This window comes from Epinephelus moara, chromosome 4 (assembly GCF_006386435.1).
Source record: "Epinephelus moara isolate mb chromosome 4, YSFRI_EMoa_1.0, whole genome shotgun sequence".
NCBI classification, from domain to species: Eukaryota; Metazoa; Chordata; class Actinopteri; order Perciformes; family Serranidae; genus Epinephelus; species Epinephelus moara.
In genome coordinates this window covers 37,228,055-37,246,511 of record NC_065509.1, presented here as the reverse complement: position 1 = coordinate 37,246,511, position 18,457 = coordinate 37,228,055, and the positions used below count along the sequence as shown (strand labels likewise).

Genomic DNA, 18,457 nt, shown 5'->3' with positions numbered 1-18,457 from the left:
GGGGGCAAACACTTTTTCACACAGGGCCATGTAGCTTTGGATTTTTTTCTTCCTCATTAATAAAACCCTTCATTTAAAAACTGCATTTTGTGTTTACTTGTGTTATCTTTGACTAATGTTTAAATTTGTTTGATGATCTGAAACATTTAAGTGTGGAAAACATGCAAAAAAGTAAGAAATCAGGAAGGGGGCAAACACTTTTTCACACCGCTGTATATCCATTCTTTGGACAACAATACGATATTTGCTGATATTACAAAGTCTGCCATGATGCTTTTGGCCAGAAAAGATCCACATATAAATAACTTTTTACTTTAAACTGACTCTACTAACGCACACAAAACAGCACATGGGATGAGTTAACCCTGTTAGAAAGTCCTTTCTGATAGAAATCTTTTTATTTTAACCAAAACTATCATCTGTTTCCTAAAACTGGACTCAGGACTGTCTGGCTTAAAGCCCTGAAGGCAAACTTCTCCCAGCAGCCATAAAACATGGATTAACAACAACATTGTTTAACAAAGGTATAAATTTCAACCCAATAATAACTGTCAAGGTTCAGAGACAAAACAATTGTTTTTTTGTTTTTTTTCTAGTCGCCCAATATTAGCTTAAGCATGTTTACATTGCATAAATTAGCCTAGCGGCTAGCTGACTTTTTCCCTCTACTTATAGCTTAACAAATTACATGTTATGTTATTATTTTTGTTTCTCACCGCTGGCTTAAGTCACTGTATCTCCCGACAGAACAGTAAGGTTGAATTTCAGCCTGCACGTTCTTTCAGCCGAACATTGTTAAAACAGAACAGCTAATGTCGTTGCAAGAAGTTAGCAGGATGAGATGCTCAGCCAGGCAGGTAACATTATGTCGTGTTTATCTCATAACAGCATTGTTTACATACGGCATGTGCTTTCTGCTGACCTGTATTTTCTCCGAAATCCAAATTATTTCCACACTTCTGATTTATTTTCCAGTAAATGACATCCTCATCATCTTTCTCTTGGCTGCTTGCCATGTGCCCGCCCTGTTTGATGTGACACAGACTTTCAAAATAAGAGTATATCCTAAAGATGATGATATCGACTGATGTTTTCTCTTTGCATCAATGACATTGGATCATTGATCATTTAATCGATATATCAATCCAGATCAATGTATTGTTACACCCCTTAACAATATACTCACTCAGTGATCAACTATCCAATCTTATTGATGTTAAGTGAAAACATCAATACTTGGAGTTATCTTTAAGGTACGCCTTTATTTTTAAACTCTCATATCATGCCAATAAATTGTGACGAATCTTGTGATTTACACCCCTGCAGAACAGACTGGGCTGAGCCAGACAGCAGCCTGCTGCACAACACAAGAGCTACAGACTTTGGACAACAACCCACATTAGCTTTCATGCTAAAGTCTCCTTCCTATCTCACTCACAAACCAGAACACACGTGTTGTCCTTCACCGTAGCTTGTTGAACGAGCCACCAGACAAACATTTAACAGGGAAAACTGCATTGTTAACATCAGTTTGCACAGTGGACAGCTTGGTTCTACTTAAATGCTGCCGTCTACCTTCAGTATTGCTAACAACACATTGTCTGCCCATGATATGTAGGCTACAGTTTGTTTACTTCATCTCTTTTCCCTAAGGTGTAAAACCACTGGCAGCCAGGCTGTTTTGAAAGTTAACTAACAGCATCACATTCATATTAGACTGTATTTATCCTAATGTTCCTATTTAAATATTTGCTTTTGTGATCATGAAATAATAATACATTAGTCTGGGTGGTCTTCTATAGGTACTTTATTTCTTCCTTTACTATATCTGATGCTGATAGGGTTTCTGATTCAGTGTTTAATGGCCACATCATTTTATGGTGTATTCTATACCCTATGCCCTTAACCAACATAAATAACACTCTTGCATGTGAAAGGAATATGCCAGCTCAAATTTTATAGCAATGTTATTTTAGCTGAAGCTCCTTGCTGTAACTCAGGAGGTATTCTATTAGTCAAGAAGGTAATGCTGTCTACCAAGATGCAAAGCCCTCCAGCCAATCAGCCTCCTGGTGATAAGGTAACAGTGAGTGCTGGAGGGTCCAGTGAAATTGTATTTCCCAACAGTCCAGCATGTGTAACCCTTCCACGCAGCATTTGCTAATAGAAAAATGTGTGGATTCTGTATTATATGTTTTCCAAGTGTGTGCTTTCTCAAACTAAGTGTACCCTCTGGTCAGTCAGTACTTTGCTACTTCAGCTCAGGATGACACTTATGGAAGCAACAGATGTACATGAATCAACGTCCTTAGCAGCTCTGCAGCCACTGCCAAACTGAGCAGCGAGATAATGAGAAAAACGGAATCCCTGTCATTTTCTTGTCATGGCCAGAAGAGTAATATGTAATTTATGTTAATGTGCATAAACCCCAAAGGACACAATATTAATTGACCTAACCCTTGAGACGCTGTTTTCCACCTGGAGGTTTGAGCCCACCAGGGGATAATTAAATTATTTTTAGGATTTATTGACTATGGAAAAAATGATTCAAATACATACACAGATTTTATGCGTCTAGTCTTTTTTTCTCATATGAAGTCATGAGTATGAGCAGTTTCTGTGTTTCAAATTGGGAACTTGTACAATACCACTTGTAGCATAATGCATCTGCATAAGTAAATTTTCCGTAAGTTTTTCACTGTAATAATAGTACAATGTCATTTTTGTCAGCCCTTTCCTTTTTTCCTTCACTTTGCTCCACTCTGTCCTCAAACTGTCTTTGAATCTTTTTTAAAGGTGGTGACACTTAAGTCTCTTTGGTGAACGTGGTATGACACTATAATCTCCCCGTGCACTCACACTCATTGACAAGGTTAGTGAAGAGCTGGCCTAGTTATTACAGAGACTGTTCTGTAAGTCAAAGCATAAAGGTTCACCCCCTGCAGCAACCAGCATGTTTCATGTTTAGACAAGAAACCAAACCTGACTTTATTTACTGTGTGGTAAAGTACTGTAAATGCGACATGTCAAAGCAGGAAAAGGTCAGCCATCTTTAGTAAGTGGAGTACTAACATTCATGCGACACATTTATTGAGGAGCTCCTAAATCAAGGTCATCTACTCGGCTGCAGATTTTTTAAGCAGCAGATATAAAAGTATCTAGGCCACTGAATCTTGACTGAGATCAGACCATGAACAAAACCAGGGAAAGCAATTCTTTAATGTACTTACTCTGGGGTTACTATACATTTACAGCAAATACCTGGGAATGATATTTACTACCGTGCAAAGACTATGAAATGCTATTTTGTGACTTAAGATCTTGAAATTATCCGATGCAGAAAAGACAGAAATATTTAAGAGTAGTGGGATCTACAGTCCGATGTCTTCTACAGATTGAACTTATTGTTTCACAAACATTTCTCAGCAGCAGATCTGGTGAAAGAGTTGATCTCATTGATTAAGTTAAACCTCAGTGGGCAGAGCCAAAGACAGTTTTCTGGCCATGCAACTTAAGTCTGAAGCCCAGTTGAAATGGCAAGAGGTAAGAAAGGAGGAGGATGAGGATAAGTGCTATGTATCCTACTGCTTGCTGGTAAATGAGAAAATGCAGTCTAGCAACATTAGACTGTATTTGTTAACTCGTCTGTTTGACTTCCTAAGGTTACAGCAGCTCTACTAACCTATATATATTTAAAAGAACATCTGGAATATACAATCATTTGCTTTATTTGCCTTAAGTTAGATGAGAAGATAGACACTACTCTCATATGTGTGCACTGTGCAGTACATATGCAGCTCTGCCTGAAGAACGGATGTTAATGGTTAACAATCGATCTACCACCTGGGTCTGGTGGTAGCTAGCTAGTTAGCAGTGCCACTCATCTGACATACAGCTAGTAACACAATCTCAACCCAATTGATTGTGGAAACATTGTCCCCACCCTCCAGTGTCCCCCTAAGTTGCCCCAATGAGTAAGCGGCTTAATTCTTAGCCACAAACCCCTTTAGCTTTGTTATCACTGTTGGCAGCGTTAGCAGTGTCAGCACGACCATTGGCACTAACATAGTTAATGATGCTAAAAGGGTCTTGCAGCTCAAAATGAAGTCCCTTACTCATCAGGGCTAGCTGGGGGGAAACTAGAGGGGGTCGCTATGTTTCCACAGCAATGTGTCCTGCCACCACACTGGTGTTACCAGCTGTTATCGCCGAATTGGCGGCGCTTCTAGCTAGCTCTAACCCGAACCAGTTGGTTCGCAGTGCAGAGCAGCCAGAGCTAATGTGGGCAACAGAGTGTGGGAAGTGGGCCCTACGGTTCTGCATGTTATTGTGACTGGCTGGCTTAGTATAGCTAACAAAAGTGAAACATAAGGCAAGACCTTTACAACACAAAACATAAAAATTTCACCACCTCTCAATGGACAGCGCTTTACAATATAGCACTCACTGGCCTCTTGTATTTCAAAACAATTTGCTTTTTTTCTCTTTCCTTGAAAATGAATTGAAACTGATATCCCTAGTCTAAAGCCCCCTGTTAAACACAGATTGTCGTTACATTCAGTTTTTGTTCGTTTCAACACTGCGGTGGATGTAACATGTCTATTGGTGAATTTTAGAGATGCTGTGCTCATTGGTTTTGCTTTTAGCATTTTCTTCTTTACCACTTTGCTAGTTCTGTCCATCAGTGTTTGAATCAACAAATAATACAATGTCATCCTCCAGAGCAGGACCATGAACTGTAATCATAGAATATTGTATTTGTGGACTATATGTTTGTTCTGTGCAGCAGACTTTTAGGCCTCACTCATCACTTTTGTGCTGTCAACACCAGGCACACAATGCCCTGTTCACACAAGTGCTGGCGCAGTAGGGAGCAGTGGCAGTGAATAGCTAAATGTCAGCATACAGGGAAAATCTGTGCCACTTTCTTTTCTCTGTTTGTCTATCTTTATCTGCCTCTCTTTCAGTCCCTAGCACCAAAGTTGACGGCTCACTGTACCCCCCTCATCCCCCACCCCCCCTGCCAGCCCCCAGCAGCAGAAATGAGGCCTACTGTCGGCCTACTCGCTGACACACAGCAGTCCACTTCTTTTGTAACAGGTCCAGGCTCCCCGATGAGCCAAGAAGCTGACTGACAGAAACGAAACACACAGCCGGCCCAGACACTCTACATCTCCACACTTTTTTCCACAGCTGTGCAAATAAATGTAAAAGAAAACTCTCCGGAAATTTAATCTTGTAATTGTTTTGGCTTCCAAACCAACAGTCCAAAAGTGTCCCCCGTTTTTAAAAAGCCAAATCCCTGCCAGTGTTTGTGAGAATAAATGGATGTTAAGTAGGCCTGGTCTTTAAAGTCTCACAACAGCCAACATTATGGAGTGGGAGACGATAATTTCACTGCTGCTGTTTATGTTTGCACTTAGATGTTTGTGTGTTTTCATGTGGGACTTCAAATACATTAATGAGATGTCCTGTTGACTCGCATAAAGAAAGGTGAAAGGTCAGAGCTAAAGCTGAGGGCTGAAAACAGCAATTTGGGTTCAGTTTGTTTCGGAAATGTTGCTACAGCTGAACCGTACACATATTTTGAGCATGAACAGGTTTGCTGCCCCAGGGTTTTGTGCACTTCAGTGTCTTGCAACAAATAACCGACATTTATATGTGTTGCAATATTTGCCTCAGAAAGCCACACATGCCTGATAATGTACTGTTGTCATGTAAATACATGCAAACAGACAGCTTCTCCTCCTCAGAGGGTCTGAGTAACTATTACCCAATAAATCCCCTGTCACAACACATTAGCCTGCCAGGGCCGTTTGGTCGGGATGATTGTGGCTTATGTCAAGCTTGTTAGTGTTTAGCACTGTTAACTAGAGAGGGACTTGATATACGACCGGCAGCTCTTTGTGCACCTCTTCATACCATTCCCAGGATTCACCGTGACGGAAAGACGTGAAAGGAGTGTTGATAAAGGTTGCTGCGCTTATATCTTCGTTATCTAGTGGAGATGGTGTGTCTCGGCTGCAGATTCAGAGACTGAGTTGACTGTTTGATGTTCTGTTTTTTGTTCTTAAGCCCCGTTCTTGTTATATTTTGCTAACTCACTCCCTTTGTTCTCTCCGTAGGCTGTGACAGGAAGATGCTTTGGTGACAAGGACTTCAGAGGAGGTTTGGAGAATGGGATACTGCTATGCGAGTGAGTTTTGACTATATTTTCATTTTTACATGACCGTCTCAAGTAATTAAATTGTCCAATAGCTGTCTTTTGGGCTTTTATCTTTATTGCTCTTTTTCTCTTCCTGAAACAAATGATGCTTTCTCACTGTTGTTTGAGTGACTGTGAAATATGTGTTCTTTTATTTGACTGTTTTTATTTTACTTAACACATAGAGATGATATTGTGTTATATGTGACTTGAAATGGATGCAGCAGTAGAGAAAGCTCCCGTCCTGAGAGGTTGAGTTCAAGGGTCAGAATCATAGTGTTTACAAAATAGTCAAGTGAGCGCTCACAATTTATTCTTGCAATTTTATTTATTAGATTTGTAGTTTTATAATTTATATAGTTATGTACCTGGCTTTCCTCAGTCCTATCAGTTTGTAAGAAAGAAGAAACACTGTCAGCCTAGAATAACCACATATGCTTCAGAAGGGGAAGAACATCAGGTTTTTTCTCTCATAAGTGCACTGATTTGCGACAACACTGTGGTCCAGTGATCAGAGAGACTGCTGTCCTGTTCAATTGTCCTCCAGTGCGACACAGTGAACTCTTGCCTGCCCATTCTTAATGAGTCGGGGTGTTAAAATGAGGCTGAAAACACACACAGACACTTCTTCCACATTCCTTCCTGCCAAGTTCAGTTACACAAGCCCGATGTTTAAAACATGTTAATTGTGAAAACAGACAACACATCCAATTTAACAGTGTCCCCACTGGTTGTGGAATTTCTAGAGTATCAAGGAACATCTAAAGGTGGTGCTCTGGACCCTGATTTACACAACCAGGAAGTAATATTAATAGAATTTACCTCAGGAGAATGTATTTACTTTTTACCAAGAACAGTCATCAGCGTTAACATCAGGGCCATCATAGTTATCATCAACAACACCAACAAGACATTTGAAGACATCACTGTGGGCTCTGGGAAATTGTGACGGCCATTTTTAATGGGGTTAGCATTGTCGCCTCACAGCAAGAGGGTTCCTGGTCCAGGACGAACCTTGGGGTAGGAGAGCCCCTCTTTGTGGTGTTAACATGTTCTTCCCATGTCAGCGTGGGTTTTCTGCGGGTACTCCGGCTCCCTCCCACAATCCGAAGACATGCAGGCTAGGCTCATTGGTGACTCTAAATTGCCCGTAGGTGTGAATGCTTGTCTTTCTCTATAGCCCCTTTTACACTGCCAGATTTTTGGAGAATGTTGGGCCGTTTTGCCGGCAAGCTGAGCGTTTAGACACACAGAGCCGAATTGGCTAAGTGATCCGAGGTGCCCAATTTTCCGCCTCATAGGGGTAAACATATTGGCGGAACCTTTTTGGTTTTAAAATGAACGAGGTGCCCTGATGACTTGTGGGAGGAGCTGTTGATGACACCGCACCTGCGAGCCACTGGCAGTGGATAAACAGGAAACAGCTGATAGCAGGAATGAGCAGCTAGTACTAGTAGCAAGAGGGAAACGCAAAACCTGAAAGACACTGTAATTATGAGCAACTGGGGAGACAAAGAATTGCACACCCTCCTTACCCTCACAAACGAAGAGGCCATTAACCATCAAGTGACGGGGGCGGTGAAGAACAGGCCAACTTACGAGAGAATCGCCGAAGGACTGACCAGCCGCGGCTTCCCTCCCACGTCACTGTTTACGTCACACGCTGAGCTACACGTTTTGTTACTTGCTCACGCCCCCCATTGCCCTGAAAAAGGCACATTCTGTATGAACAAAAGTAGGCAGGCGGCATTTTGCTGCACTCCCTGATTTTGTTTTTATACTGCCAATGCTGAGCAAAGACTGGTTGGGCTTTCCTGCAAATTTGCACAATTCCTATATAAAAAGGGCTTATGTGTTAGCCCTGTGAAAATCTGGCGACCTGTCCAGGGTTCCCCCGGTCTCTCGCCCAATTTCAGTCGAAATAGCAACCCCCAACAGGATAAGTAGTTACTAGAGATGGGCAGCACAAGCAAAAACACTATTCGAAAATCATGGCAACTATTCGACAATTTTTCGAATAATCGCCTCCCCTCCCCCCTCCCAGAGCCACGCACACAGAGATCCATTCATCATTACTTTCACAGCTCGGGTCTTTTTATTTTGAAACCTCAAAAGACACCAATAAACAGTAACAAATCCTTACGGCAGCACATCCTTACTCTTAAAACACATCTCTGTATGTTAAAGCAACGTGGTAAGGGAAAGTTAAACTTATTTGTTTCTCATAGCGATGCATCAGTTACAGCTCAAAAGGTGCCTGTGCAAGTTAAAACAACTTTCAGTATCACAACAAAACTGCTTAATAAATCAGGATAATGCGCTACTGACCTGAAAATGATACTCGTACTGATTTTGAACGTCTTGTCCTGGCAGTACTAGTTTAGTTCAGCAGCAGATGTGTCCGCTGTTTCCACGTTGTAATCCTCGCCAAACAGGGTTGCGATGGCAGACACAGCATCACTGCGCGGCTTTTTGGACAACATCTCAGATTCGTCTGATTCAGCTGGAGCAACCATCTAAATAAGACGGCGAATAGTAATAGTCGCATTAAAAAATCGATTTTTCAAAATAAAACGACTATTCGAAATTCGAAAAATCGTGACCCATCCCTAGTAGTTACGGCAAATTAGTTAATTTTTAACTGTTTCCCAACATTGTTATTCCTTTGATGTGGTGACAGCCATGGCTGGGGGCATTATATTCAATAGTTGTCTGTCCATCTGTCTGTCCCACTCTCGTGAATGCGATAACTCCAGAACACCTTGAGGGAATCTCCTCAAATTTGGCACAAATGTCCACTTGGACTTTGGATGAACTGATTATATTTTTGTCAGTCAAAGGTCAGCATGACCTCACAGAGCACATTTTTGTCCGTAACTCAAGAATTCATATGTCCCTAAGACAGAATTTCAGATAAGATTTTAATAGGATAAAAATACATTTTATATCGAAAAGGTCAACTTCACTGTGATGTCATAATGTTCTGCAGAAACACTTTTCTGGCCAGTATTCAGTGTCATAATTCAGGAACAGAAGGGGAGACATTTGTTTGGATACTGAATTGGTGACACTAATCTTGGGTGCCCACCTTGAAACTGTGAGAAGCATCCATATTTCAGGATTTGTGTCTGCTTTGCAGCAACATCTATATTTGAAGCATTTGCTACTGTCAGTGCTACATATGAGTCTGGACAGAATATAAACTGCAGCTTGTCTGGTTGGCAGAGGTATACATCTGCGAGGTGGTAATTTTAGTTTAAACATGATTTTAAGTGTTAAGAAATTATTTGGGTGCATTTGGATCTGCCTTTTAGGTGCACTTACCTGCTAGCTAGACTGTTATGATATCCATTGTGATTCAGACTTTTTTATGCTACTAAGAGCGGTAGTTCATGAGACAATAAAAATGGCACGAATAGTCAAAATGTTTTATCTTGCAATGTAATGAATTCTTTTGACAAATGATTCTGTCACTTACTGCTTTGACTAACGACTGTCCACCAAATTTCACCTAAATAAATAAATTTTAAAAAAAAATTCAAACCATGCAAACATGCTTAGTTTTCACCATTTAAACATAACTTTTGTTTGTTTACAAGAAAATTACAGTGGGCACATTTAAAGAGTCTATTGACATACTTTAGCAGGTTATAGATTATATAGCAGGTTATATATCATTTAGTCAATTAATGCACTTAAATGGTGTCCAAGCAGCAGAGGAGAGAACACGTCGGACTTCCTGTGTACGGCTCTCACTAATTCCACAAGTGAAACACCCTCCAGCCTCTTCCTCTTTTTCCTGATGCACCAGGTGTCAGGAAGTGTGTTTGTCCCTGTACATAATCACAAGATGATATATTTATGTCACTTGTACTGTGTTTGTTTTGAGTATGTCTGTGTTTTAAAAATCCAGGAAAGCACTTTCACTCTTGTGGTCATTCCCACTTCCTTTTAACGCTGTAACAAGTCAATTTTTTTTCCTCAAACATTTCTGTAAACACAGTCATCTGTATTGATGCTCAACAATCACACAGGGAGAAATCAATCTTAGAAGAAGAAGATTGGTGGGGGGAAATAAAAAATAAATAAAAGAAAGCAGACTGCAAGATAATTCTCATTCCAGGCAGTCTTTCAAGAGTGGAAATATTGTCTTCACTGTTGCCATTGCCCACTCTCCCCACCTACACGTATTGTATGTAGCACTGAGAACACCCTTCTCTTGAGGTTGTTGAAAGTTATTCTGGGAAACATACAGTACAGCAGAAAGTCTCTAACTGAAGCAGAAGTAGATGAGGCAGCCTGAGGGAAGTAGAGTTCACCAAAAAGGTAAATTACAGCAGTTCATCTCCAAATACCTGCTGGAATGCCATCAGCATCACAGGACCACTGATATCTAATACTGTAAGAGTATCCAAGGGTGGGTTTTTCCTTTACAGGGCAGAATCATTAGAGTGCTTCCTCTGATGAAAACTTACACAAAAGATGAAACTGGAGACAAGGTGGGAGAGAGGGAGAGAGGTGAACTCTGAAACTGGCTTGTTCATTACTGACAAGCTGTCTGATGTTGTGGGATGCTAACAAATGTGTGTGTGTGTGTGTGTGTGTGTGTGTGTGTGTGTGTGTGTGTGTGTGTGTGTGTGTGATGAGAAATGACAGAAGCAGGACATACCTCTTCACATGTGTAGTTCATTGGGATATGAAGTGCACTGGAACTATTTAACAGCTCCCAGTGGGTGAATGGAGAAGCACAGATACTCTGCTCTGATTTAGGATCTATGTCATTATAAACCTTCCAGACGCCACTGTGGGACCCTGAAAAATGTTTCTTTCTCCCTTTTTGTTCCTCCTCTTTTCTCTGAAGACACACACACGGTTTCACACACTCTTCATCTTTTTTGCCGACAGTTCTTCCACTCCGCCAGAGCTAGGTTTAAATTTTAGAAATTCATCTCATCTCATCATGAGGATACATTTTAAAGGTATGACTCTGCTTTAAGCTTTCAAATCCAGCTTGTGATGTATTCTTCCCTGTGTGTCTTTTCTTAGGTTGCTGAGCTCTATTAAACCCGGCCTGGTGAAGAAAATTAACAGACTTCCAACACCCATAGCTGGCCTGGTAAGTCCTCAACCTGACAGCATTTCTACCAAAATGTAAGACGGTCTTAAAATCCTCATCGATCTTCTTTTCCCATGCTTTCGCTCTTGCTTTTCCTTCCTTGTCATATTGCTTTATGTCTGCGTCTCATCCTCCCCCTTTCTTTTTTTATTAGCATCTGTTTCCCTCCACAGGGATGCTTTAGACAGTCTTATTCAGGTCTGTCTCATGTTAAAAACTCGCTGTAACCTCTTATTTCTCTTGAATAAAGTACAAAACTTTATACATGACCTGACGTAATGGCTTCATAGGGGCTGTAATTTATGGCAGCTTTGTAACTTGAGATTAGCTTTGATACCTGTGCAGCTTTCCAAAGCAGAAAGGTGACATAAAGGTTACCAACCCTGCCATATTCCAGGTGCATCATATGAACGACATCACCATATAACTTTATTGTTGGTGTTTGTCTGTTACCAGGTGATATATTGTTGGTGTTTGTCTGTTACCAGGTGATATATAGTATGTTCTGGAGTATGAAATTCTGTCAGTATGCCAGATTCTTTTAGACTTATGTGATAAATATCCATCCAACCTTCACTGTATTGCCTAAGTGGAAAGGATATCAGAAAAATAAAGATGATATAGACATATACTGATAATAATCATGTGACAGACTTTACATTATACAGTACCAGGTGTTTCATCAGGACTACATATACCTGCAGCTGAGAGATTTCAGTTTCAGTCCTCACAGCCATGGTATCAGCAGCTAAATATGACAAGCCCCTTTTACAGAGAGTTTTCACGATACAGCTGCGACGAAGACCCTTTCTCATGCCAGCTTTGCTTTTTTCATACAGAACCAAACAATGCCTGCATAATGTGACCCTATTGTGTGATTTTTAGATCACATGCCAGCATTTCTAAAGCAGAAGACGTGACTGAAAACACGACAGCGTCAGCGTCTAGTGTGACACATAACTTAGACGCTGGGCAGTGCTTTCTAAATGTGACAATGGCATAACATGGCCATAACATCATTTACAGTGCCTGCTACAGGGAGGTTGATTTTGTCCTCTGCTGGGACTGTAAGATGCTCACAGTTTTCACTGTCTTCCCAATTTGCGGACTCTTTGGCTGCTGTTCTCTGAGTTAGCTGCTAACTGCTGCTAGCTGCTTTTTAAATCTCCCGATTGTGGGTCGCATAACATGTCAGAATGTCACACTTGCCCCATCCTGACGCCAATTCGGTGCTGTTACTACCTCCACAGTCAGCTTAAAGGCGAGACAGCTCTGTCCCCCATTCTGCTATCATACATTTTATACGGGTCAGGAATGACAGCGTAGAAGAGGCTACACAGAGCCCCTAACAACTCACTTTTTGTACAGTAAGACAGTTTTGCAGTGACACAAAGCATCTGCAGACTCCCTTTCTGTAAAGATCTCTTAAACAAAGCATAAAATATCTGCAGGAGCATTTCTTGTAATATCACTTTCTGTCTCTTCATTGTATTTCTTTGATTAAATGAAATTCTTTTAATTACTAAAACCATAAAATATGTTTTCATGTGAGCAGCAAGAAATTTCTTCCAGATCCTAAAACCTGACCTGAATAATGCACGTTGTTGTCGATGTTTTTATTTAAGAATCTTAAGTTTGCTTTCCGCTTTGAATGAGAACCTATAAATTTCAGTAGACCTGAACACTGACACATTTCAGAGTCGAGTACAGTGGAGCCCTTTCATGACAACCCAAGACCTTCATCTGGATAAAATGACCTTCCAGGACCACAACCGGCACGTAAACAGGGGCACGCTGAAAGTTGATCACACGCTGAATGTACTTTCGTCTCTCTGTCCTTCCTAACCTAGCTCCCAGTTGCATTCCTCACTGCTGTCTCAAAAAAAATTTCATGTGAAAAAATATTTATTGACAAAATTGAAGATCAAGAATGAAACTTATCATGTAATATTTGAAATTACAAACACTATCTGCGAGGGTTCAATAGGGCTGTGTATCAACACAAATCACTGACAAGTACAGGCCACATTTGTGTGATTTAAGAAATAAATATATACCTTTCCTTCTGAAAGAAACTGACAGAAGTTGAAGTCAAGTTTGCGTTTATTAGTCCTCATAAACAGTAATGACGTATAAACGAGATTAAAACATGATGACGGTATACAAATGTAATGGGAGCTGGGTATTATTTGGCTCATAGCATGACAGAACAGACCAGGAAGTCTGAGTTGGGATGAAATGGCTTTTCTTATCTCATGGCGTCACTAATGGCTGTCAATGAGCCTTCTCTGGCTTTTTACAAGGGGCGAATAATAACACAGCCACATTCTTTACAAGCCTTTTTACACCGTACAATCACTGCTAGAATAACAATCGATCATCCTGTTGGAGCTTTTACACCTAAGAGCTTCTCTGCTCACTTTGTCTTGGTAATGTTTGTGATCTGTGCATAAATATATCCAGTTTCTGTTGCATCTTTGTTGTTTGTTTTATTTGCTTTTTGCATTCTTTTCTTCGTGTGGTCGTACCATCCTGCGTTCTTCACTTTCCTTTATCTGATTTTTCCCAGTTTGTAGCCTTATGGAGTCTGATCAGTTTATCTCCTCTGGCTGACAGCCATGTTTTTTCAGTGTTTTTTAAGGAGTTTCCTAGATCCATCAGGGTACAGTGCTATTATGCTCCCCAATGATATACTGTGAAAAGTATTGATTTCTGATAAGTTGTTTAATGCAGTCTTTAGTCTAGACCTGTCAGAATAATTATTGTTACTTATTTATCATACAATATATGGACATGACCTCGATCATTTTGCTGACCTCAGTATTGCTCATCGTGTGAATCTGCGTGTGTTTTTGTGTCGCCAACACTTTCGCCAAGATAATGCCAGAATAGGGTCAGCTTGTCCCGACCATTAAAGGACTTGGACAGAGTCCAAAATTAACAAAATGCAACACTTACGACGCAAGATGACATAGCATAGCTTACCAGTAGCTTGCAGCTGCACATACAGCCATTAGCTTGCCCTTCAACAATTTCATCCTCCGTAAAATTCACCAGCAAACCTCCCTACTCTCAGGCCATCCATCTACCATAGCTGACTGTAGCACACCAGCCATGTTATGGAGGTAATTGCAATGTTCCCGGAGTCTGTTAGTCACAAGAGGCATTGCAGTTTATTTTTGTTGGTCATATTTGTATGAAGTCTCAAACTGAGCAATTTCCTACTTTTATAAATTTGTATGAAGTCTCAAACTGAGCAATTTCCTACTTTTATAAATGTACTATAGTTATACATAATACCTGCTTGTATATATTAACAGGTGTCAACTATTTTTTTTTAAATAAGTTAAATATTTTTTTAAATTTAAATTCCAGTGTCCAAGTATTCTTAAAAATTAAAAGTTCATTGCGCTATGGATTATCATTATATTAGTGGCATAAAATTGTCTCAAAATGACAATAATGTCATTCATTGCAATTATTTCTGAGACAATATGTCATCCAATAAACGTAGATATTGTGACAGGCCTAGTTTTATCATCAAATCTTAATTTTTTATTTTTTTTGTTATGCTGTTTGTTAGTTTGTGTTGCAAGTGTGTTTGGTATCTCAAACAACAGTGACTGAAAACAACTGCTGTGTTTGGCCCAAGGAGAGGCAATGCAGTTACAGGATGAAAAACATTACATGACCATTACTGAGAAGCCCAAAGGGGCAGATAAATCATCCACTGAAGACAACATGTTTACAGTGTTAGTCTGAGGACAACATATAAATAGTAAAAGAAAAAATCACACCTGTTGGTTTTATTCCAGTCGAAACAATATGAGTCTCTGTGCTTTGAAAAGTTTCATAATTCTGTCTCTGAGCTTCTTCCTGTGGCTTTGCAGGGATTTTTTTTTCCTCTGGGCTGTGATTAAAGAGGTGAGAAACACATAAACAAGGGGTCTGCTGTTATCTGGACCATCGTAATAAAACACAGGCTACTCCCCCTTCCTCTTCCTGTTTGGGGGCTAATGGGAAAATGAGTCTCTGAGGAGGTTTGGCTGTTTTGTAATTAGAGCAGCTACCTCAGTACTTTGGCAGCTCGGCCTGTATGGCTCACTGTTCGTCTGAACAGGTTGGTTGTTGCGTGCTCGGTTCCCAGCCGTCTCTGGGTCGACTGGTATGCTCATGTTTTACAGTGTGTAAACAGACATGCGGAGGAGATCGCCCCGCAAGTTGAATAGTAGTAATTCACATGTTTAAGAATGTGTTGTTTTCCACACATCAAGTTTAGGGCAACAGTGACGCACATGTTAGGAAGAAAAAAAAAGAAAGGAAAAAAAAAAACATTAAGAGTGTTACGTAAAACCCTTGTAATTCCAGCTTTGGGGATTTACAGTTTTCATATTCATTTCAGAGATTGTATGCGTCATTAGTATCTTGAGATAATTCAACCACCCTTGGTGCAGTGAGAGCTTTTCAAAGCCCTGTCCGTCATGCTGAAGACCATTTCCTTAGCTTACATCTTGGATATATAGAGAGGATTTTGCCTTACAGCATGATGCAGAAGAGAAAAAAAAGACATGAGTGTGTACTATATAGCCCCTCCTGATACTGGATTTTTGAGGCTAATACAACTTTTGTATGTGTAATGACACATAGACTCTAAGTACATATTAAAAAAAAACACATTAATTAATCTGACAGTTGTGATGATTGCATATTTTTAATCAGTCAAACATATCTTTTGCATTCCTCTACTGCAGTTTCTTGTTACAAATCGACCAGCATATGCACAGGTACTGATATAATTGCAGTTAACTAATATTGCGGATGACGCTTTTTGTGCACTCTGGCCCCTTATTTACAATCAGAGTACAAAAAATCTCCCAGTGTAAATCTATTTGTCTTAATTCTGAATCAGAAAATTGTCGTCAGGCCACCCTGCAACCTGCTGTGAGGCAGATTTGGCCCATGGGGCGTAAGGTCAGTATCACCCGTCTAGTTTGTTTTGGTTTGGTTTGCCGAATGTTGGAGACTTTGCCCATAGACATGTCTATCTTTTCTTGAATATAATTGAACTAGATGGCACTCGGTTTGTGGTGCTCAGAGCACACACAAAAAAAAAGATATATTTGAAAAACAGCAGTGTCTCTTTCTAGAAATCATGGTCCGGTTACTCGAGGTAATCCACAAACCTTGTTGTGAGCAGTTTCATGTAAGGACTGTTTTCTTTCTACCTGACTACACCTTCCCTGCATCTTCTCGTGGACGAGAGGCGCGTGCTAGCACCACAGAGCTAGCTTATGTGACAGTTCAGATGGACACCATTAATGTTTACATCTCACACTGTCATAAGCACAAGCCACTCTTCCATGAGTAGATGCACACTTTCCTTTGCACAGTGATGCGGTTGACAGGTGTAGTTAGGTGCATAGTACACAGTATATTGCAGGATGGTGGGGCTTATCTTATTTTTAGATGTTATCCTTGGCTGGAAGAAGAAAAAAAAGAACATATCTTATTTATACCCAAGCAGCTTGTTTCCTCATCCTGGGCAGCTTTCCTCTGGATTCTGTCAAGGTCCAGAATCAGGGCGTGACCACTGATCGTCTTCCCTGAGAAACCTTGGTGGTCCAACTGTGGTGGTCAGATATTGATTACAGTGAGGGTTGTGTTCAAAGGAGCCTAAGCTCTTTTTTTCCTCTCACACACTCGTACACATGTAGGTACAGTACACACACTCACACAATACTAATCAGCATCATATGCACAGCCAGTAATACTGAAACTTGGAGTATGTGGCAGTTAGGGTTTACTGCTAAACCCTGCTGCTCATTCTGGAAGGCCATTCATTTGGCCGTAGTGATTTTTCTTCTTCTGTGCACCTTTTGCTGTATTTTATTACTTAATTTTATGAGTTGTTAATTTTACTATAATGTTAATATTTCCATATTGGGTGTAACTTTTGCCCAAATTTATTATGACTACATTTTTTAGGGGGAAAGAGCGTAGACAAGGGCTTTGTCCTTCTACAAACACATTCAGCTGTCAGTCACTTCTTTGCGGTAGACGCCCAGTTTCCTGTGGCAGTGACCTGCAAATCACCACAGAGTTACATTCACTTCTTATGACACACAACGCACACACACACATGCGCACACACTCCAAACACCCACTTAATTACCCTGTGTGTCATTACGCAAATCCTTACTAAATGAGCCTGTTAAATCGGCTGTTGGCTTGTTTATTTCAGCGTTTGTTATTTCAATTCCAGACCGTGTGAAATACAAGCTGGAAAATGGAGGAGAACTGTGGGACAAAATTGTTCAGCTGCTGAAGTTACAGCTGAAGTTGCTCTGTGATAGCTGAGATTGTTGTTGTTGTCAGCGCCACCAGATCCCCATCTAGCCCCTGGCTGCAACTTTTCAAGCACTCACTTTTTGATGAATACTTTTAGAAATATGTTTTCCTTGGTGGTTCCTTATCAAACAGCTCCTAAGGGCCTGTCTCTGAGAAAGAATATCTCTTTACAGTGCCCGTAGCTGAATATTGCACAACATGTTGTCGGGTAGGACTGAGGGGTGCATGCTTAACAAACAGGATTATACTAAATGTTATCAACACGATTATTAATCACATATGCGTGCATTTAGGGAAGAGTTTCTGTGCTGCGGAAGTGGTGGCGTCTTTTATTTGAGATGCACATTTGTGTGTGTTTACTGTTCAGCTTTGACTTCAGCCCTTGTTTGAAATGGCTTTGATATGTTAGAATTAGATTATTGCATATTGAGTTAGTCATTTAATTTGCTTTGCTATTTATAATATAAAACCTGAATGCTCAGACAGCTGTCCAACAGTTCTGCTGTCTTCCACTGTTAGCCAGAAACTCCAGTTTTAATAGGCATTGTTTAAGTAGGCTTGCTCATTGACACAGTTATTGTGCAAGTTTAGTCTTCCACTTTACCCTTGCAGTCTCCCTTTCCAGTTCTGTGGGATCTAAACACACTGAGTTTCCAGTCAGAAATCTTCTAACATGTGTCCAAGTGTTTGCACAAGTGTGATCTGGAAATAATTATAATATCAGATGATTAATGAGCAAAGTGAGTAAGTAATAACATGTTCTTGTTGTGATTTCCAAGAAGTTGAAC

The 18,457-nt window shown here is 40.4% G+C and overlaps 1 protein-coding gene across 7 annotated transcripts in view; it reads left to right on the top strand.

Moving 5' to 3' along the window:
- Positions 1-18,457, top strand: part of LOC126388603 (LIM and calponin homology domains-containing protein 1-like) — a 114,206-nt gene that overhangs the window by 39,363 nt on the left and 56,386 nt on the right. For all 7 annotated transcript variants that reach the window (XM_050041801.1, XM_050041800.1, XM_050041803.1 and 4 more), the window contains exons 2-3: positions 6,126-6,196; positions 11,252-11,321. In XM_050041801.1, coding sequence (XP_049897758.1) covers positions 6,126-6,196; positions 11,252-11,321 — 141 coding nt within the window. The remainder of the gene's footprint in view (positions 1-6,125; positions 6,197-11,251; positions 11,322-18,457) is intronic.